Raw genomic sequence first — 16201 nt, 5'->3', positions numbered from 1 at the left:
ATATGGGAAATTCGCTAAAAGATGGTTAGTGGTGATCGATTTCGATTGGACACTCCAATCATCATCAGACCCAATAGGCGAATGACTTCATATGTTTTAAGTGTTATAAGACGTTTCTTTTATTACCAAGACACGGTACTAGTCAAGATAGTTAAGCAATAACGTATTAACAACGTAAATGTAAACAAGGAATCAGAGCATGTCTTCATAAAAAAGTTACAAGCCAACATAAGACCTTAATACAGTACGAACAAGCTAAAATATTTGTGTGAAAACCATTGATTATAACTTTTAAGATCGGGTTTTCTAATTGATAAAAAAATTTCTTCTCGTCTGTGTATAGTTAAAGCACATTTAAAATTGCAGGTAAATCAAATAAACAAAAAACCAACAAATCGTTTAACATTTACTTTGCAGGGAATGGAAGTAATTGTAAAATAATGAGTTTTAAAATTGATTCAATTATCACTGCGCATGGATTTGCTATTATTTTCGATTAAACCTAATTATTCATGTTTCGTATATAGTGATCAAAGGTCAGTTGTAATATGATCTGACATTATGATTACATGATTTACATTTAGAGGGTAGTTTTTATCGTACGAAATGATAAATAAACCATTGGCATCATCACCTCGATGTTAACATTTTTCAAAAGAAATAAAGAAATGAAAACATAGGTCATTATTTAGTCTTAGGGATGAGAAAATAGTAACTTATAGTTAAGTAGCATGGCTTGGATGTCGTATTGTTGTTTAAGGCTGCAAATGCTTATGACCAGTTGCTTTAAATTCATGAATTTAATTTATTAATGAATTTTAAAATATTGTGGTTAGAATCTACAAGCACAACTACAGTACATACATATTATTAAATAAAATTACAAACATACTATCCTATTCCAACAGGTTTCATAAAAAGCAATTTCAAAAAGAAAAATGATACACTAAACCAATTAATAAAAAATAGCCAGAGGGAAAATTCAACATCAGTTTATAATATTGTGATAAAATGTTTTATTCTATCAAAACTCACAACAAAACGGAATCACTTTTGTGGTCAGTGGAACCAAATTCATGGAGAGCTTTGTTTCATAGTAATTGGCTTGTTTGTTCAATTATTTGTTCACTCAAATAGGCAAAAGTTTGCTATCACGATCTATTACGCAGTAATCAATATTGGTGCAAGGTGAATTTATTAAACCGTTTTATATTAGTAGTGTCATTGCATTTATTTTATTCAGCTGGGAATAACATACGCTACATCATTTGGATTAACCACTTTTTAATATAAATCTTACTTTCCAATGTGTTCTAATAAGAAGGTTATACGTGCGTGATTCCCATGGCCATGTTATCCTGTGTAAAATGTGTACAAAACAAACCAGGAGACATTTTTAATAGTTTGAATATTAACTAAACATAATCATACGAATAGAGAATGTTAGTTGTTCAGGGTTTGTTTAAGGTAACTCAGATAATTACAACTACCGTGAGACAAAACCTGCTCATATGTTGTTTTTTGTTCTTGTTTACAGATCAGGTCAAGTAGGGTGTTTTTTTCTCAGTTGAAACCAGACTTTCATCGAGAACAGATCTGCCCATTTGGTTATGATGGGATATGTATATGGTGATTGTATTTCAGACTATGACTGGCAAAACTGGTTAAGACAGAAACGGGAAACTGTAATAGAATCGGTTGTGACGGGAGGCAACGTAGGACAATGAAAGACAACGTGGGAATGTGATAGGAGACGTGAGGCAAGGGGAAGGGTCAGGAGATGTAGCGGAAGGTGCCACTGGGTCGGACAAGGCTTAAAATAACTACATTCGTATGGTTGCCATTTCAAAGTAAAGTATTCAAGTATTAATGAAGACGACGTGGGGCTGCGGACGGCGACAAAGGACTGTGGAAGGAGACGTGAGGTAAGGGAAGGTCGGGAGTTGAAGGCTGGGTTGCAGAAAGCGAAGGGATGGTAAAGTACAAAGATTTGGCACGTTACAATACTATCTAAAATTGTCGGTACCTTAACGTTGAAATTAATTTTGTCAATATATGTAACCTAATTCAGGATTACGATGTTGAAAGTATGGCCCCTACAAAGTAAATTGCACAATCCTTTAGAATATTGAATCATGCTGCTAATAAAAAACTTAGAAGAGATCAAATCGAATCAATCTTTATTTTTGACAAATAATGGAGCAGCATTACATATATAATATAAAACAAATATCACATGGGCTTTTGCCTTTGCGTGATAAGTTCATCACTGGCTGCTTAATCTTGATACTATTTACACAAAAGAAAAGAAAAACTTTACACTTCTTAGTCTAATATAATTAATTTAAATACATATTTTAGGCGGGGCGAGAGTGAGAAATGGATTGGGGGCTGCAGGTTTGGACAGTAATCAAACAGACTCAGTTCTTTTTTGTCAGTAAATGTTCAATATATTAATATTTATATTAATATTAATATTATTGCCCCTTAATATTATTTAAAATTTATTAATATTAAGAGCTTTACACCATTTGTGATTAAAGAATATTAACGTTTTGTAACAACAAAACTTTTTGTATTACGTCGTGATGTAAGAACATTAAGAGATAAACGTTTATTCGTTTAGTCATCAAAAGCTGGCGATGTCGTCATAGGATAGTTTCTGTTTGTAAATTAATTACAAGTTCCTTCCAAGTTAGGGAATCCAAGACAACTTTCAAAGTCAGCATCTGTTACTCTCCTCAAATATCATTACTAAATAACTTAAGTAGACGCCTTGCCAAAAGGGAATAATAGGATTTTTATTTATCACAAAAACGTTAAAATATATATTCTACATGTCCATTCTTAGTTATCATCAAATACCTAACTATACATGAGAAATAATCCAACTGTCTTATAGCTTTTGTGTCGCGAACATTGCTCTTGTTCTTTATATGCTTTATTCATTTACATCTAAAGAATTAAAATAGGGTAAAAAGGAATATACATTATCGAATTCTGTACTTATTTATAACTACTACTATTAAATACAGTATACTAATATAGGTCACTTTATTAATTTAAACCGGTGAAAGAAGAACAAAAACTCAAGACAAATGTTTAATTAAATAGTTACTAATAACCAAAGTTCGAGATGAAGTTATTGCCCAAAATAATGTCAGCACCAGTTAGTGTAAGTCATTAGCAGGATCGCATTGATTTTTATGTTTTAATCTTTCAACCTAATTTGTATAGTAATTATAACAATTCAAGGATTATAAAAATTTCAATCAGCCTACAATTTGAAACATTAAGGATTATATGAGTATGATTGAGTACAGCATACATGCGTGAGGTAATCGGATTTGTTTACTGATTGTCTGATTTTTATTATAATTTTCATATTGAGAAATCTAAAGATGTACTTCAAAATTCTAGCAATATTACTGTATTGGAATTGATTTAAATACAGAAGTGCAAGTGTTCACGAAATTTCGTTTCTATTATTTTAGGGCTCATTTCATGAACTAGGGGGCGAGTTATTATTGTTTATCATTAGATAGTACTATTTGGTTAAACGAGGTTTTAAATTACCGAAATAACAAAAATTGTCAATAAAACACCACCTCTATAGTGCACCGTACAGAACGAACAACAAAATTGGCTTCAGCTGATCCATAAGAATAAGAGATCTAAGGGTGTTTGTTTTATCCACTAATATGGTAAGGTTTTATTATTACGAGTACAACATGTAATTTGTTACTAAAGATTTCTTAGTAAGCAATGGGTCCATTAAGGCTAACCATAACAATATATCTAGGGTCATGGGTTGAGAGGACGTCGCCGTGATTGTTCATTACACAGCGTTCAACTCTGATGGTTGGACTATGATGTAAACCAAATGGTTATATGATGAGTTAATCATACAAGCAACAATTTACTTAACTGTAAACTGTGTGATGGTTATAGGTTAGAAATGTACTTCATATATTAAATATTGTTGATAGTTACTAATAGGTATTTTATAGTTAGGATTTCTTAGAATTAATTCATAAATAATATGCATATAATTTATAATCGTATTTAAAAGTTGAATTGTTCTAGGATAGATTCATGTTTTTGTAATGTATCCAGTACATACATACATACAGTACATATTCTGTTGATAAAAGTTTTGCAAAATAATAAGCTAATAATTTATCTTGTCCAATCAACTATCATGTCTAAGCTGACAGAGCAATGTTGATTCAAGTATTGGCTCCTATACTAAAACTATGTAAAACAAATAGGACGTCATGTAATGATAGTAAAATATCTAATACAGAATGTTGTGATTCAAACCTATTTAAACCTACAAAACAGTTAGTGAAAATAAACATCTGCATTTAAATTATATTTTTTTAAACATTTCAGTTTCAAAAGTCTGACATTGGACCCCTTAAAACCCTCTGGGTGGAACCCTTTTGACGGAACTGCACCAAAGTTCACACAAACCATCCTTTAATAATGCTTAATAATGCCTGAAAGTTTCATTACAATCTGCCGAGCGGTTTCGAAGTTAATAAGGTACATACATACATACATAACATAGTTCCTCTTTTATAGATATAGATAGATTCTTACACCTAAAATCTTTAATATTGCGCAGCAAGAAGATACGAGTTTAATAATTTATACATAAAAGTTATATTGATTGTATGACGATACTAGGCCTATAAATATCGATATTGGATTTCAATGAGAGTCTGTTCAAAAAACTAATTTTTAAAAAGTGTATTTAAATCATTTTGCAAAAAATAATTGATATACATAATCGTCCGCCAGGTGTTTTACAGCACCATGAATAAACTGCAGATGATGTTCCCTGGCGGCAGCGACCTCGTTAGTGTCTGCCAGGTATCCGGACTTGAGCACCACGGGCTTGGCGAGGGGTCCGTGGTAAGGTGCCACATGATGGGAGTGTCCATGGTTGGCGCCGTAGTTTGAGGTGTATCTACCACTGTAGTGGTCACCGTAGCCTCCGTGACCCTTGGCCTTGGCTACGGCAGCGAAATGCTCAGCCTTAGCAGCGGCCACCTCGTGAGTGTCTGCGATGTGTCCGTCATGCAGGACGTGTGGGATGGTGGTGGGACCGTGGTACATGATGTCTCCATGGTGGTCGTCATAAGAGTCACTATATTCCTGGCCGTGACCGTACCCGTAGTCTCCTCCGTAGTGAGGTTCCTTGGCTAGAGCGGCGAGATGAGCGTACTTGGCTGCTGCTACCTCATGAGTGTCTGCCAGATAGCCGTTGTGGAGGACGACAGGCTTGGCGGTGGGTCCGTGGTAGTAGTTGCAGTACACGCTCTGGGTGTACAAAGCAGCAAAAAGGACTAAAGGAGCCTACAAACAAAAAATATTATTCCATTTCAATTATTTTGTGCTTGGCGTTAAAATCACTTTCATGGTCAAAAATACACTAAATGAATAAAATTAAGAGAAGTCCCTTTCAATATGACACTCATTTTTTTAATGTTACTGTCACATACATTTAATAAATAAACGATAAAATATTTCAATTCAACTTATTTTGGTTCAATTAATAAAAGATAACCACTTGAAATGATATTGTTATATCGCTAAGGTCTCTATGTTAAAGCATGTAAAAATAACAGTTATGCTCCACTCACCCAGGTGTTCATGTTGTAGTGTGATGATGATCTGTACTCAGCCAGAGCTCTGCTGTGTATATATACAGTTGACTACCAACACTATGTGTCAATTTCCTGGCAGGATGTCTGCAAGAGTTGGATTTCTTATAACGTGTTTCTAATTACATAAGGTAAATTTTGTGTTTGGGGGAACAGTTTATATTTTTGGTAAATTTGACTTTTCGTAAATGAAAAGATTTAAACTATATGGTGATGTTTCGTACACCTAATATTTTAAGTGTAGTGAAACGATAATAAGTGTATAGATATTTGATTATTTGGATTTCGGGGTTTTAACCAGGTGCATGTTTCATAACGAAATAGAATCGTTCGTCAATTGATTCCGAAAACTTGTCTGTATGTATTTAATGCAAATTTTAGAATGCATATAAATTAAATAAACATCCTACCATACGTTAACTATCTCTATTTTCAGGGATTGGAAATAATTGTAGTGGAATGAGTTAAAAAAATATTAAACTATAGCTTCATTCGATTTGATAAACATCATTGATTAACACATACAATAATTATTCCATACATCTCGTGATGAAAGGCAGTTCTTATTTATACAACTTATTTATAACAACCAAAATTATAATTACATTACATTATTTTAGTAATGCTATTTCTAGTATTTTATCGTAGAAAATGCCTAATAAAGCAATGGTATGCAGGCATTTGCTCAATGTAACCATTTTACAAAAGAATAAATCACTAAACAATTAAGTAGTTTATAGTCTTTGGGATAAGAGTATAGTAACTTATGGTTTAGTAGTAGAGCACTATAGGTATTGAAATGTAGAATTCCTGTTTAAAACTGCATATACTTAATAATGTTCGGCTAAGTAAAATTAATTTGTACAGTGACGTTTAAAAATTGTGATAAGTCGCAATAAGCACGAATAATTATAAATACAATTACTAACATACTAACCTATTTTATAGGATGCAATGTAGAAAAGAAACATGATGTATAAATATAAATTAAGGAAAAATATCTAGAGAGATAATTAAACATTGGTTTTTCATGTGACAAAATGTTTTGTGCTAACAAACCCACAACACAACGGAATCACTTTTGTGGTCGCTGGAACCAAAAACATCGAGAGTGGATCTGATTCATAGTAATTGGCTTGTTTGTTCAATTATTTGTTCACTCAAATAAAAGCTTAAACCAGCTAAAGTTTGGCATCACGATCTATTACACATCAATCAATATTGGTGCAAGGTGAATTAATAACACCGTTTTAATATTAGTTGTATCATTGCATTTATTTTATTCGGCTTGGAATTACATACGCTACAGGTTTGGCTAAATTATTTGGGAGTATAAATTTTACCTTCCAATATGTATTAGGCAGTGAGTCAAGTTTGCAAGAACATATTGTCTATGTTATCACATGTAAAACTTGTATGAAGCTAAACAGGACACATTTTCAACCGTTCGAATAATCAATTAGCATAAACACACAAATGGAAAAAGTTCTATTTCTTTAATTTAAAAAAGTAAATAAGACTGTTGAAATACAAATGTATTATGTCGTATAATGTAAAAACTAAAACAAAATCCAGGGCTACAGACGTTGATGGTACACAACGAATAAGGTTAGGTGGTATCCAGTTTGTGAATTATATTCTACTATCGTTATTAACATAGATAAATATCACATTTAAATAAACCAAAACCAATACTATGTGAAATGAAATTCTATGGTTACCATCAAACGATCCAAATAAATAACCTTGGCTAGGAACTGCTTAAAGAGAAGTACCCAATAAAGAGAAGTATAAACGTATATCTTGGTAAAGAAAGTCAATGTGACGCGGAGAACATCCCATTACTTAAACTGTGTTTTATGGGTTTGGTACAGAGATCGATAAAGAGAGGTCATCTTCAACCAGTATCCTTGAACTGTGTTTGATAGTAGGTCTTTCGAAATGCAAATTTACTTATATTGTAGACTTCATTTGAGAAATGTGATTGTAAATGTTAATTCATAAAATTGTCAATGTCTTGTTGTATTATCAAGTCCACCGCTGTGTTTACTAGATAATGGTATATAAATTGAGTTACAACTTAACGGAGAAATAAGTTAATGATATTTTCTGCCTGGCCTTTCAGTTTCAAGACTTGCTCCACTTTTGGGGTGGTATATATTAAATTATATCTATGGATATTTCTATTTTAGGAATTTATAGTCATCTGCTACACAACAATATATTTTTCCAACAATCTAACATTTATTGGTTAGATAATATTAGTAGTTTTCAAGTGATGTCATAAACCAGCATGAAATAATATCTAAGCTTATCTAGGACTCACGGCAAAAATCTGTAAATTTTAAAATAGTAACATTTGAAATCATGTCAGTTTATGCCAATACAATTAAAACTTGTTTCAACTCTAGTGACAGTAAGTTTATGTGTTTTATGATCCTGGATTTTAAGCGTCCAATAAAAAAAAAAATGTTGTAAGAGGTTGTTAGAAGTCATGTTTATTTTTACGGATACGTAGGCAAAACATATTATAAAAAAATTTAAATGCACAGAGTATTTTATTCTGAGTGAGTATGATACTGGACATTAATTCTCATTAGGATTACTTAATTTACTACCCAAATTACTTTCTTAAATAAATTTAACCAGTTTTTTTTTTTAATTAGATTTTGAAAAGAACGTTTGGTTCCTATTTATAAATTTCTTATATAATTATGTAACCCAATTTCAAATAATGAAGTTGAAAGTAAGAAACTACCAAATTTAATTGCATAATGCTTTAAATATTAAGTCATTTAGCCAACAAGACCCCACTTCATGTAAATAAACGTTTATTCGTTTAGTCATTAAAAGCTGGTGATGACATCATAGGATAGTTTCTGTTGATAAATTAATTACAAGTTCCTTCCAAGTTAGGCACTTCAAAACAACTTTCATACTCAGCATCTGTTGCTCTGCTCAAATATCATTACCAAATAACTTCTGCAGACTCTTTGCTAAAAGGGAATAATATGATTTCCATTTATTACAAAACCGTTTAGATGCTTTTAAATGTATTCTCCATATACTTAGTTTCCAATAAATGTCTACCTCAATATACATGCAAATACCCATACTTGACATTTTCACGAACATCTTTCTTGTACTTAAAATAAAAAAAATAATTTTAAATTTATGAATAAATAACATAATAGATGAAAAGGAATGATTTGTATTAATTTACATCTATTACAAATGTTCCAAGATAAGTCACTTAATTCAGTTAAACCAGTAAAAGAAGAAGACAAACATCAAGATAAATTTTTAAATCTTAAGTTATACATATATTGCAAAACCATATTTTAATAAATATTTTTGGAATACTGGCTTTGGTTAAGTATATGAAGCAAATGCATTAAGTTCATAAAACAATTCTTTCGGATATGATAAAAAGACTTAAACTGTTATTAATTCTGTTTTAAGGAAGAGAGTAGTTATTAAATTAAGTGTTTTACATGAACTTCTAGTTAAGGAAGGAAGTCAGCAGGAAGTTCCAAGAACAGAATACATCCTAAAACTCAAACGTTGGATCAAAGATAAAAATGTCTAGTCTGCAAAACTTGGCAAAGTTGTATTACGGATTAATTGATATTGTTACTTGGAACTTTGAACAACAATTCTTACAGCTACTATACTACATTACAGTTACTGTTATAAAACATTTTGTGCTGTTTTTATTTTTAGATTAGCATTTTCTGTTACAATACCAATTGATCCCAAAAAGAAATAATTAAATTTAGTTCAAGAATTTAATAATAAAAACACAATTAAAATTTGTGTGCATATTTTTTTTATAAAATGTGTAGCTTTTCCATTCCTGTATCCACTTAATAGACGTATATATTTTGTGGATGTTCTGAGAATCCAATTTGGCAGATAGAAAGCTGCTTAGTTTGCAAATTCAATGAGGCTTAGGGTTTTATTTTACAGTAACTCTAATAACCTTTTTGAACTAAACCTTGTTTTTTTTATTTTATAAGTTTACAATAGAAAACAACATTCTTCATAATAAACTGTCAACTGCAATAATTCGAACGAAGCTGTTGGAGTAACCCACTTTTTATCGGAGCTGTTTGTGTTCAACGATTATTTTATTTTATTACGCTGTATTAACTTAGCTTCAAGTTAGCAAATAATTGAAAAATAAAAATTTCTGTAACATTACAGTATTACGGGTTTGATAACGAGTTTGGTTTATTTATTTCGAATCCTGAGACTTTCCCCTTGACAATAAGTTGTCATTAATTTATCTTAATCGTTGCAGTTAAATTATTATTTCCATACACATGTACAATAAGCTTTGCACCATTCAACAGTAAACTAGGTAAATGTAAAACCAATTTAATCACCTGATCCAGGCAAGTCTTATCAGACAATGCTCTACATTTTCTTTGGTTAATGCAGTCAACAGGTTGTCCAAACAATATTTTTATCATAACAGGTGAGCTAACATGTGTTGAAGAAAAACTAAGGAACAGATGGTTTAGTAGCAAGAATGGAATATAATACTATCAGTTAAATGATTAGACAGTGCAGATGTTTAATAGTCGGTTTATTTGATAAATTAGGACCAAATTAATCAAAAACCATGAAAGTAATCCCTATGTTGCACCGAGTTATGAAGAGCCTGCAGATGATGTACCCTGGCGGCAGCGACCTCGTGAGTGTCTGCCAGGTATCCGGACTTGAGCACCACGGGCTTGGCGAGGAGTCCGTGGTAAGGTGCCACATGATAGAATTGTCCATGGTCGGCGCTGTAGTCTGAGACGTATCTGCCACTGTAGTGGTCACCGTAGCCTCTGTGAGCCTTGGCCTTGGCTACGGCGGCGAAATGCTCAGCCTTAGCAGCGACCACCTCGTGAGTGTCTGCAATGTGTCCGTCATGCAGGACGTGTGGGATGGCGGTGGGACCGTGGTACCTGATGTCTCCATGATGGCCGTCATAAGAGCCACTATATTCCTGCCCGGTACCGTATCCGTAGTCTCCTCCGTAGTGAGATTCCTTGTCTAGAGCCGCGAGATGAGCGTTCTTGGCTGCTGCTACCTCACGGGTGTCTGCTAAGTAGCCGTTGTGGAGGACGACAGGCTTGGCGGCGGGACCGTGGTAGTAGTTGCAGTACACGCTCTGGGTGTACAGGACAGCTACAATGACTAAAGATACCTAAACAAAAGATATTGTTGTTATTATGTGGCACCTTAGCAGTAGTGCTAAACATACTACTCAGTAATGTTTCAATTACATAAACTGAAGTGAGTATTTTATGTTCTAAAAAATATAATTTTATAATCGTGTTCTATAAAATCCATAAAATTACATTATTTACTTTAGCTCTCCTTCTATAAAATTAAAATGTTATACCCAATAGCTAACTTAACGATAAAATCGTGCCAGTAGCTTTTTAGTTTATACTTACCAGAGTGTTCATGTTGTAGTATGATGATGATCTGTACTCAGTCAGAGCTCTGTCCTGTATATATATACTGTAGACACTGTACTAACATCGTTGGCTAATATCCGGTCGGGTTGTCTGCAAGTGTTGGTGTTCTAATGACGTTTTACTAATTGCAGTAGGTGTGTTATGCATTAAAAGAAACATTTTTATGTTTAATTGATTGTTTTATCCTGACATTTAAAAGGTAGTTTTTGCATCTATCTACAGTTTAGTATAGTATGAACGATAACTTCTTGTACATTGTATTTACAGTGAAGGGTAATATTTAAGGAGTATTTCATATTTGTAAATACCTGCTGGGATCATGGAGTTAAAAGACTGTCGCCGTGATTGTTCATTAGACAACAGTTATCTCTGATGATTGAACTTTGATGCAACATAAATGTTTATGTGATATTTTAAAATTGTAGTATTAAATTCAGTATTTAAAGTGTGGACTGTATAAATCAGGTAATGCAATATAGTAAATTGCTTACTCCCTGCCTTAAAATATTCGTTTGGTATTTCAATTCTTGATCGTTCATTTTATCTTGACGTTACATAGAATCTTAGAAGCTTTACACATCGACTTATAAATATTTGCTATTCTTTGAGATTCAGATAAAACAGTCTCAATTTTATTTTGGTTATAAAAAGAAACCTATAGGTTTGTTGCCTCATAATTAAACATTCCGTTAGGATAAATTAAAATATTTTGCATTACTGTAATTATTAGGGTCTATTATTGATTTTCTATTTGCTATACTAGCCCTGTATAATCAAAGGCCAAAATTTCCTTATAGAGTATTGTTAATAACTAAATGTGCAAAAGGAAAACGCTTTCAGAATAATACACTTCATACCTGACTTTTTCGCGATCACGCTGCATATCTTAATCATTGGCGTTGCTCCATGTTAATTATTTACTCCATTAAATATATATATATATATATGCAATATATCATGATTTTATGAAAATAGGTTATTGTAGATGGTTTTTTATTTACAAAGCAATGGGTTTATTCCATGGTAACTCTATTACGCTACAATTCATTACGTTACCCCATAGGCCAAGTGACTGTAAGGACAGTTACTCATGTGGTCGAGACATAATTATTAATCTGATCCTTCCCTGAGGGCCAGCTGTGTCTCCAACCTAATTACTAATGTAATGTCCATATACGCTATTTTCTTAATACAGTACTTGACCTTTTCTTTAGGGGCTGATACAGGATGTTCAAAAATAAACCTCAAGTTGTATTCCTATGCTTGAATATTACTAGATTTGTAACATTGTACACTGACTACTCCGACGTGGCTTTGCCCACGAAACTTTAAATTAAAGCATAATGTTTTATCCGATAGAAAATACGTTTTTAAAATTATGAATGAATTCTGAAAACAAGTAAATTCAGTCATATGTGATCACCAAAGTGACATCTGAAGTTTATCTAAGGGAAACTTATTTATATACAACTTTAACTAAACTTCCACTAGGAACTAGAGTTACTATTTAATAATTCGGACGACTCACACAGTAACAACCTACATCAGTTTTTTTCAGTTTTTTTTTATAGAATACTGTCCCCACTGTTTCTTTTAGGATTACATGGCTTAATATATAGCTTATATTTCCTGTAGTACAATCAGTCTTCTAATAAATAATAAATCTTTGATCTTTTAAAGTAACATTTAGTGATGCACTAAAATCTGCATTTAGTGATCTTTAATCTATGTGGACGGGCAAATGCAAGGTTAAAAGAGGCCGCCAACCTCTTTAAAAATTCTTATTTTTTTTGCCACAGTGTTCTCTAATGATTAAAAAAAAAATTTATTGGATGCTGCTTTGAACTGTTTCAGCCAAATAGCGCTGGTAAACCTTTTATTAAGTTCTCTTTCTATTATAAATAATAATCAAAAAAGAGTTGCAGGTATATATTATCCATGATTTGTTCATGTTTTCACTTAGCAGAATGTACACTCACAAAAGGTAAGGACTTCTCTCAATGCCAGAGAAAAGACACGGTCAAGCGTGTAACATTTTTAATATTTCGTAAACAAAATATTGTAACATTTCAACGACCAAATAATTTTCCATTCTACGTACATTTATATTGTTAAAAATGTATTTTTAATTTATTTAGTTTTTAAATGTTAAATTTTTTTGAGTGACAGACTCGAAATATTCCCGTTGCTACAGTTGCATTGAGCTGGTTAACCAACTTATTCATAAATGAATAATCTATAAAAAACTGACAAATATATAAAATGATGATAATTACTTCATCTGCAGAGATTCCCTACAAATTAGATGATACCTGAGGAGCCTGGAGAGATCAAAGTCGCACTTCAGTTATATTAGAGCTAGACGTGCTCAGAATGATGGTTCTTAGTCATTTTCCATTAGAGATTTCTTCTCTTATGAAAATCGTATTTGTGATCGCTGATAACACATACCGACTATAGATGTTTGTGAGTATGTGGAAATAAACTAATATAGTCTCATTATTGTCGATATGAACTATATTTAATAGACCTAAGGGTTTTGAAAACTCAAAGAATCAATTACTATGTCAGGTGTAGATATCAGTGATTCGTTAGAGGTATTAATGGGTATTGAGGAGTATATAACGATTTTTTTAGTAATTGATCATACGTTGGTCAAGGTTAAATATTCTGTGAAATTAAATCAGTTTTATTCTTTAACTTGATAATTTTCCAGGTCTGTAACATTCCAGGGCTTAATAAGTTGAGTTTGCTTTAAACATATCTGATCTTAACTATGGATGAATATGTTATATTATAGTGTAGAGTTTAGCATTGACCCTTTTTTACCACGGGTTTTTTTTATCAAATCCTCCGATATTGTAATACCTCTAACTCACATTATTATTAAACGTAACCTTTGTAGGTATCGAAAATTAGATTTAGACTTTTATACCCTTAATAATTAAAAATATATATTCATTTACTTGTTTTGCATAAACTTTTAGAAGCACAATTTAATGTAACTTATGAGCTCTCTTAAACTTACCATGCTTCATTAACCTAAAAAAGAATTGGGTTACAACAGTCGAACAAGAGCGATTACGTGTTTTAAAACGGTTTATATTTATCATCAAAATCAACTAAAATTTGATTGACATTATTCTAACGTCACATTTTTATAGGTACAGGGTAATTTAAACGGGTTGTGCTTTATCGAATTTTTAAACCCAACAACTGTGTTTCAAAATAAACTGAACAACTTTGTTGCAGTCTAAATATTTTAATAGCAGGCTTATACAAATTGTATTAAATGTAAAGTATTAAACACATACATATTCTTAAGTTTTTTAAAGTTTCTTAAGTTTTTTAGTTTTACATATAAGTTTATTAAAACAATTTCAACATGGCTTCCATTGATGACAAAAAGACAGTCAATGCGGTTATCTTGACCATGTCGCATTTCATCAGTGATGTTGCTGAAGTCTGCATTGATTTTAAATCTCAATTCTCCAACATTGGAGAGTTCGACTTGTAAACTTGGTCTTTGGCAAACCCCCATACGGAAAAATTAATTGTATTACATTTTGTTTGTCAACACACTGAGATTTTTTTGGAAGTTAATGACGTCTGCCTTACTTTACGTTAAGCTTTGAGCGACAAGAACAGCTCAGCTGATACAAAGAAATCATGTTGAAAAAAAAACATTATCAGTTCCTCTATAATATAGTAGTTTCAAAAATGATCAATGGTTGCCTCAATAGATTGTATTGAACTTCAAAATTTTTAAGTTGTTTTTTTGGTGACACCCTGTATAGTAAAGTAATTTATTTTATTTTGATATTTCACCAGTTCAATACTTCACCAATATCATATACAATATAATAAAATAAACAAAATTCTAAAACTTTTAATACAAATTAACACTAATAATATGTCGTAAACCAAAGACAAAAGCAGATTTTTAAATATATTTATTTTATAAATTATGGCAAAATTCATCATTAAACGATGGATGCCAGGGGATGCACAACATTATGAATAGCCTGCAGATGATATTCCTTGGCGGCAGCGACCTCGTGAGTGTCTGCCAGGTATCCGGACTTGAGCACCACGGGCTTGGCGAGGGGTCCGTAGTAAGGCGCCCCATGATGAGAGTGTCCATGGTCGGCACCGTAGTCTGAGGCGTATCTGCCACTGTAGTGGTCACCGTAGCCTCCGTAAACCTTGGCCTTGGCTACGGCGGCGAAATGCTCAGCCTTAGCAGCGGCCACCTCGTGAGTGTCTACGATGTGTCCGTCATACAGGACGTGTGGGATCGCGGTGGTTCCGTGGTACCTAATGTCTCCATGATGACCATCATAAGAGCCACTGTATTCCTGGCCGGTACCGTATCCGCAGTCTCCTCCGTAGTGAGATTCCTTGACTAGAGCGGCGAGATGAGCGTTCTTTGCTGCTGCTACCTCATGCGTGTCTGCCAGGTAGCCGTTGTGGAGGACGACAGGCTTGGCGGTTGGTCCGTTGTAGTAGCTGCAGTACACGCTGTTAGTGTACAGAGCTACCAAAAATACTAACGATGCCTGAACAAATAGAATATATTGTTATATAGTATATACATTAGTTGATTCAGTCTCAATATATTAATACTAACACAACTAAACAGCAGCCAATGTTTCCCAATATAAAAACCGTGCAGATCAGATGCATTACTTAAAACGTAATAATTATGGAGTTTAATCTGACCTATTTCAAATAATTTCAGGTATACATTATTAAACATTTAGTTACATTTGCGGTTGTTACAAAATCTGTAGCATAGTAAAACTTTAAGCCATATTTCCAAAAAAATAAAATACTATAACTTTGTTTACAAGTATTAACCTTTCTTTATGAAATGAAACCTATTACCTAAGATCAAAGGGTACACTCCTTAAATCTATGCTATCACCTACAGTTGTGCCCTACTCACCAAAGTGTTCATTCTGTTGTTTGATGACGATCTGTACACAGTCAGAGCTCTGTTATGTATATATACTGCTGACTACGAGCAGTATGGGCTAATATCCTGGCAGA

General features: G+C 32.7%; 2 protein-coding genes across 2 annotated transcripts; both read right to left on the bottom strand.

The window, feature by feature from the left end:
• Positions 1–10263: 10263 nt before the first annotated feature.
• LOC128985350 (uncharacterized) lies at positions 10264–11145 on the bottom strand. The gene is made up of 2 exons (XM_054404776.1): positions 11126–11145; positions 10264–10872 (listed from the first exon to the last, which is right to left on the bottom strand). The coding sequence occupies exons 1-2, from the start codon at positions 11135–11137 to the stop codon at positions 10291–10293; spliced, it is 594 nt and encodes a 197-aa protein (XP_054260751.1). The 5' UTR covers positions 11138–11145; the 3' UTR covers positions 10264–10290.
• Positions 11146–15132: 3987 nt separating this feature from the next.
• On the bottom strand, positions 15133–15488 carry LOC129002169 (cuticle protein 5-like). Its single transcript, XM_054429783.1, has 2 exons — positions 15467–15488; positions 15133–15413 (listed from the first exon to the last, which is right to left on the bottom strand). Exons 1-2 carry the CDS (start codon positions 15486–15488, stop codon positions 15133–15135), a joined length of 303 nt encoding a protein of 100 aa, XP_054285758.1.
• Between the last annotated feature and the right edge of the window lie 713 nt (positions 15489–16201).

The sequence above is a fragment of the Macrosteles quadrilineatus genome, unplaced genomic scaffold, assembly GCF_028750875.1.
Source record: "Macrosteles quadrilineatus isolate MER2022 unplaced genomic scaffold, UCM_ALF_1.0 Scaffold_1__1_contigs__length_201487025, whole genome shotgun sequence".
Taxonomy (NCBI): domain Eukaryota; kingdom Metazoa; phylum Arthropoda; class Insecta; order Hemiptera; family Cicadellidae; genus Macrosteles; species Macrosteles quadrilineatus.
The sequence above is the reverse complement of the archived record's forward strand: the minus strand, read 5'-3'. Positions and strand labels throughout refer to the sequence as shown.

Coding starts and splice junctions, on each gene's coding strand:
- LOC129002169 (XM_054429783.1), bottom strand. CDS start 15,488: ATGGTCATCATGGAGACATTAG. Junction 15,414..15,466: donor GGTCATCATGGAGACATTAG/GTACCACGGAAC, acceptor GACACATCGTAG/ACACTCACGAGGTGGCCGCT.